The 6,358-nt window shown below is 33.8% G+C and overlaps 1 protein-coding gene across 3 annotated transcripts in view; it reads left to right on the forward strand.

Moving 5' to 3' along the window:
• The window catches only part of CGRRF1 (cell growth regulator with ring finger domain 1), a 50,344-nt gene extending 44,309 nt beyond the window's left edge, over positions 1 to 6,035 (forward strand). For 2 of the 3 annotated variants that reach the window (XM_027848966.1, XM_027848967.1), the window contains exons 5-6: positions 4,292 to 4,399; positions 4,848 to 6,035. In XM_027848966.1, coding sequence (XP_027704767.1) covers positions 4,292 to 4,399; positions 4,848 to 5,183 — 444 coding nt within the window. In that variant the 3' untranslated portion in view covers positions 5,184 to 6,035. The remainder of the gene's footprint in view (positions 1 to 4,291; positions 4,400 to 4,847) is intronic. The other variant, XR_003567984.1, reaches the window with a different exon arrangement.
• Positions 6,036 to 6,358: the final 323 nt, after the last annotated feature.

Genomic DNA, 6,358 nt, shown 5'->3' on the forward strand with positions numbered 1-6,358 from the left:
CTCTCTCTCTCTCTCTCTCTCTCTCTCTTTCTCTCTCTCTCCTTTAATTTCTGTCCATCTACTGGCTGCTTCTATGCTACCTATAAACATGCCCATGTCCCTTCATCCTTAAAATACCTTCACTTGTTCCCACTATCCCTGCTAGCTGTCATCCTATATCTCTCCTCCCTTTTCTGGCTAAACTTCTTAAGAAAGTAATCATTCATTTTTATGCCTTCACTTCACCTTTTCTAAGCCTTTGGTAATCTGGCCTTCACCCTTATCATTCAGTGGAAACTTCTCCCTGCAAAGATTTGGCAACTGATTAGATATACAGGGTCAGGGAGAGTGAGGAGTGGCTGCTCACCCAAGGTTGTAAACCTGGGTGACTGGAAGGCTGACTCCTTCACTGACTCTTTAGTTATTGGAAGGATTGGAATAGAGGTGGGTTTGAAGAAAAAGAAAATTTAATAAGATCTAAGATCACTCATCCATACCTGCTTAGCCTGTGCAACTCTCTGTTCCACCAAAAAAAAAAAAAACTAGGAGAGAAGAGTCAGGACTCTTACTGGTTATGCCTTAGGGACTCACCACAGCCACAAGGTGATTAAGGAATGGGGGCAATGGTAATGCTACCATTACATTAATGGGAAAGGAGGAACCCAATGGCAGCTGCACAGCTGCTGCAGGTGTATTGTAACTTGCTTGAGAGCCAAGGCAGGGCTCAGAATGGGGAAGACTGGGAACAAGTAGGGAAAAAATGGAGTGGGAGAGTATTGTGGAGGATTAAGGTAGATGAAGTTGTGTTAGAGACAAGCACTATGATTGGCTATTGAGTGGAAGGTAGGATATAACCTATCTTCCTGTCTTCTGATTGGTTGATCACACAGTTCCCAGGCCATGTCCCCTACTTTGTAGACCACTGCGCTGAACTAGTGAAGAGACCTAAGTTTTTAATTCAGACAACATTGGATATCTTTGAGCAATTATACCTGCCTATGTTTCAAGAGATATTACTAGGATTAATTATACAGTGTCTGTCAAGGCATTTTGGGAATTGTTGAGTTGTAAAATACATTAGAAACCAAATTATCCTCCCATAGTTGTCATATTTTGACTCACAAATTCAGTTAATCAAAATTTAATTTAATCAAAATACCTTCCAATACTGCCTCCTTAATGAAGGCTTCTTTGATAACCTCTCCATGCCTACCAACCAGGTAAATACTGCATATGACGTCTCAATCAATTAACAAGCATTTATTATTTGTTATATTCCAGGCACTGTGCTAGTCCTAGGATATATAAAGAGAAAAATTAAAGCACTTCTTGATTTCAAAGAGCTTACATTGTATCAGGAAAAACAACATGTGTACATACATCCAAGTAAATACAGGATAATAGGAACACATAGAGGCACTAGCAGATGAAAACCGCATACCATTCTTTGCATTATTCTTATGGAGCATTTTAATGATAGAGATTTGTGTACTTGTCTTAACCTGTCTAAAAGATCATAAGTTCTTTGAGGGCAAATCCTTCAATCCCTCACCCCGCCCAATATTTAACAACATACTGTTTTTTAACATATTATTTCTCAAAGGTACTCAATAAATACATATTCATTGCTCTGGAGAGGCATATTTCACTAGGCATATACATTTGAATCATACCTGCTCAGTCTGAACTGTAGGATTAATATTGGGCATATGCAGAAGTTTCTATAATGCCTTGTTATCTTCACAAGAAGACAGTATCGCATCCTCCACAACTGTCTGAACCCAGTAACTTTGGAGATATAGAACTAAAAATGGCTTTGAATGTTCTTCATGTGACATAATTGATTTACCCCAGTCAACATTTTCAGTAAATATAGTGCATAGTCTTGCATATCAGTTCTGTGTATGTTACATGTTGGAAGTGTAACCTGATTAGAATTTGCCTTCAAAATATTTTAATAAGATTATTTCCAATTTACCCTGTATATAGCTTGTTGTCCAAATGTTTAGTTGTTGTCTCCCCATTTTCTTTGTATTCCCAATGCTCAGCAAAGCATATAGCATATAATAGGTGTTTAATGAATGTTGATTCACTGTTGATTTGGCTTTTGTCTCTAATCATAAATTCTGGCTTAAATAAATGTAGTGACCAATTTGTTAAAGTACTGTGATAATTCTGCTGTAGTTTGGAAATAAGGAAGGGAAGTCTTTCATGTTGTTAGGAGTTATTTAAATAACAACATGAAAGAGGCTGTTTAACTTTTAAATTATATTGCTAATTACTTCCATTCATGTAAGATTCAAATGTAATATAAAAAGACTCAAAAAATGTGGTTGACTACATCTATTCGGTAGCCTAGGAGAACATGAATGAAAGGGATACTCTTCCTGATTACTCTTGCTGCCTTTTTTTTCTCTAAAAGAAGCAATGATGTATTCCATTTCTCTCACCTCCTATCCTCATGCAGATCATTCACAGCATCCAAAAGTCTTCCTGTCATGCAAGCAGAAAGACCTGAGGAAGATGACCCCCAATCATTCCTGCTGGCCATAGTTCTATTGAGTGATGATCAAGTAGTTTTGGGGGTTTGGTTTTTTTGCACAAGCAACTAATTTTTTTTCAGTGTTACAAGTAATTCTTTACATGTATCATACATTAATCTCAAAATTGCCACATATTCTATATACATGAGATTAGCCCATATTTGATTGCCTGCTTTCTTTTTCAAATGTCAGAGCATACTAGTTCTGTTTTTTTTAATCAATCAGATGCTTGACAACAACTATTGTTAGTATGTAATCAGTCTGTTCTCTCTCCATTCCTTGGTTATCATATTTTTGAAGTCTAAAATCTGGCAATCCTAGTTAAACTAGGGCCTCTGAACGCTCATTTCAATTATGTCTCTGTTAAAAATAATGTAAGATGTGCCTCATTGAAAACAGTCTTCCATTTCACTTCAAGATAGTAGACTATAATATATATTGAACCAAATGGTATGAGCAGGCTGTGACATACTGCCAAGACTGGGCATGCAAAAGAGGTGTAAAAGACATATGTTTGACTGAATATGAAGATGGGCTGGTCACATAGCAAGAGTGAGGGATGACAGTGCCTAAACATTGAATAGGTATTCACAAAATACTAAATTAATACTAAAAGTCCAAGGCAAGCCTCCAGCACATTGTACAGATCTCTTATGAAGAATTTATGGAAGGACACGGACAAGATTCATATACAATGAAAGGACTTGAAAGATTGTGATATCCACTGCTGAAAAGGAGTAGCAATGCCAGTGAAATCAGATCCCTTGAAACACTGAAGCATTGAGGTGTATGTTGATATACTTGAACAGTATAACAAATTTGGCCAAATTAGTGAATTCCTTCAAAAACTATTATAAAATAGATATGCAAATACTGAAGCTTTAACAGTTTATTTTTCAGGGGTGTTACAATCTATTTTCTTAAAAAATCATGAGTCAACTCTATTTAAATATTTTACTTCCACATTTCCTTAATTTTTATTGACTGTTCTTCTGAGAACAAAACCCACAAGTTCTTGTAGTGATGTGAAGAAACTTCCATCTTTAGGAGTGATTATAACTTCTCTGTTGTCTATATGGTTGTGATATTTACTTACCATAAGAAGAATTATATTCTCTGGAGTTTTGTGATCTGGTTCCTTATCTATGAAATCCATTCCCTTTGTTATTTTAAAAATATTGGTTATAATGATCTTTTAAAATATTGGTTGTGTTCTAAAAGGACATATTGATAGTTGATGCATTTTATATTTAATTTTAGGGGATTTGAGTATTTTAAAATATTTGTAAAATATTAATAATAGCACTTATGATGCTTTAAGGCTTGTAAAGCACATTACAAATATTATCTCATTTTGTCCTCCAACAATCCTGAGAAGTAGGTACTATTATCCCCATTTTACAGAATGAGGAAATTTAGGCAGAGATTAAGTAACTTGTCCAGGGTCACAGAGCTAGTAAGTTTTCTGAAGCCAGGTTTCAGATTTCCTGATTTCAAGTCCATCATTCTATGTATTGTACCAAAAGCCCTAACATTAACCAGGCCTTTTTAGTTAACTTACAGTAACTTATATTTATCAAAAAAGGTTTAAGTACAATTAAAAATAATATAAGCAGAGGTACTTACTTTCCAAAGAAATACTTATTAACCAAGTGACTAATTTGGAGTACTTCTGATTTATCTTCATCTTAATTTTTGCCATATTTGTTTCCCCACATACGTAGAATAATGCAAATAGAAAGTAAAATACTAACCAATTTTGCTTTTAGATTTCAATGGTGACTGTGATTCATATTCCTGATAAGAAATACAAACTGTCCTGCAGAATATTATATCAGTATGTACTATTGGCTCAAGGCCAATTCCATGACCTTAAGGTAAGCTGTGTCTTACATATAATCTTTTCTTTTTGTCTTCAAGAGTAGCCGAATAATGATTTAAAGTAGATAATTGGGTCTTACAGTAAGTACATTATTTTAGTGGTAGTTTCTTGGTAGATTTGATACATGTGCCCAGTGTTAATGTTATTAGTAGTATTATCTGTGTGCCTTGGTTAAAATGATAGTAGAAATTTTAGAGGGAAAAGATCCAATGTATATGTAATCCAATCACCAAAAACATAGGAACTGAACTATAAAGTTTTGAGATCTATTTTGAGGAAGAAATAATTTCCCACATTTCCTTTTAATTTTTTCCTACCTACGAATTCTCCCTTTCCTTGAACTTACTAGGTCATAATTAGTTTTGGCTACCTCTTATAATCTTTGACTATAAATACTGAATTCAATTTATAATCATATTTAAATTTATTTATTTGCTCTTCAGCAACTTTTCATGTCTGCAAATAATAATACACCATCCTTGAGTAACTCTTCTGCAGGAGAACAAAGCACTGACAGACATTTGTTGGAAAAAGTCGGACTGGCTGAAAGTGAAGTGGAACAATATGAAGAAAATAGCAAAGACTGTGTTGTTTGCCAGAATGGGAAGGTGAATTGGGTACTCTTACCATGTAGACACACATGCTTATGTGATGGCTGTGTTAAGTATTTTCAGCAGTGCCCTATGTGTAGACAATTTGTCCACGAATATTTTGCACTATGCAGTCAAAAAGAACAAGATAAAGAAACACCAAAAAGTGAAGGGACTGTTACTTCTTAAAGATTTTGTCTACTGAAGATGGAGACTATTTTTTGCTTTAAATCAGTCAGAATTTAAAATCTGTGCAGTATTGCTGGTAAGTGATAAGAATTACCTTCTAATTTCATATTTGTACAGTATGTTTGTAGTATAAATTAAGTGTTCATTCTGCTCCATATGTCTGTCAGAATAGCAATCACCTGCAGTGTTACTTAAAAAATACAGCTTTTTTGAAAACTATAAATGTGTGATAACTTCATGTAGTATTAAATCATTCTTTAAAGAGATACATCTGAAACTTAGAGGGAAAATAGAGAACATTAAATTTTCTCTCATTAACATATTTTTTTCTCTTTAATGTGCAATTAGGAGAAAATTTAGTTATAAAATAATTGTGTACTTCGGTTATATGAATGAAGAATAGAAAGGCATTCTAAACCTTGCCAAATCCTTTTCCTAAAAGTTGGTTAGCTTTTGATGTATCTGTATGTTTGCACTTGTAATGTAACTGATATTCATACATATATAATTATACACAGAAATCAGTTTTTAAATGCAGGTTCTACATCATAAATACAGTATTCTATATTTAAGTGTTTTCGTTGTATCAGGTATTAATATTCATGAACCAGATACGAAACTTGAGCAATGAAATAATTCCTGTAAGAAAAGATTAGAATGACACATTTTATAAGATGGATAGTGTGATTATTAATGTAAATCTTTTCTTTTTTTCTGTAAGAGTTGAAATGCATTACTTCACTTTTCTTCCTCTATAGTCTATCTGCAACAGAATAGATTTTGGAGCCATCAAAATGCACCTAAAGAAGAAATAAAAATTAATATTGTATGTTTTTATTCCTAATAAATTCCAAGCCCTTCCAAAAGATAAGTATCTTGGTTTATTTGTTGACTTTTCTGTTTAAAAGGTAATGAAACCAAGTGGGCTAGTTTCATCATTACTAAAAAGATAAAGATATAGCAGAGCTTCCAGTGTCTTTAATGAAAACTCCCCTGCAGGAGATTAGAACAGGAAGAAAAATGAACCTTGTGAGCAACTTAACTATAGATACCATCCAGGTTCACATTTAAGCTTCACCTATATTATGTATACAAAGTCTTGTGTAAAAAAAAAAAAAAAGCAAATAAGCAACAACCCCAAATGAGTTTAGACCATATATATCCTTAAAGTCTCT

This window comes from Vombatus ursinus, unplaced genomic scaffold (assembly GCF_900497805.2).
Source record: "Vombatus ursinus unplaced genomic scaffold, bare-nosed wombat genome assembly UNPS02007284.1, whole genome shotgun sequence".
Taxonomy (NCBI): Eukaryota; Metazoa; Chordata; class Mammalia; order Diprotodontia; family Vombatidae; genus Vombatus; species Vombatus ursinus.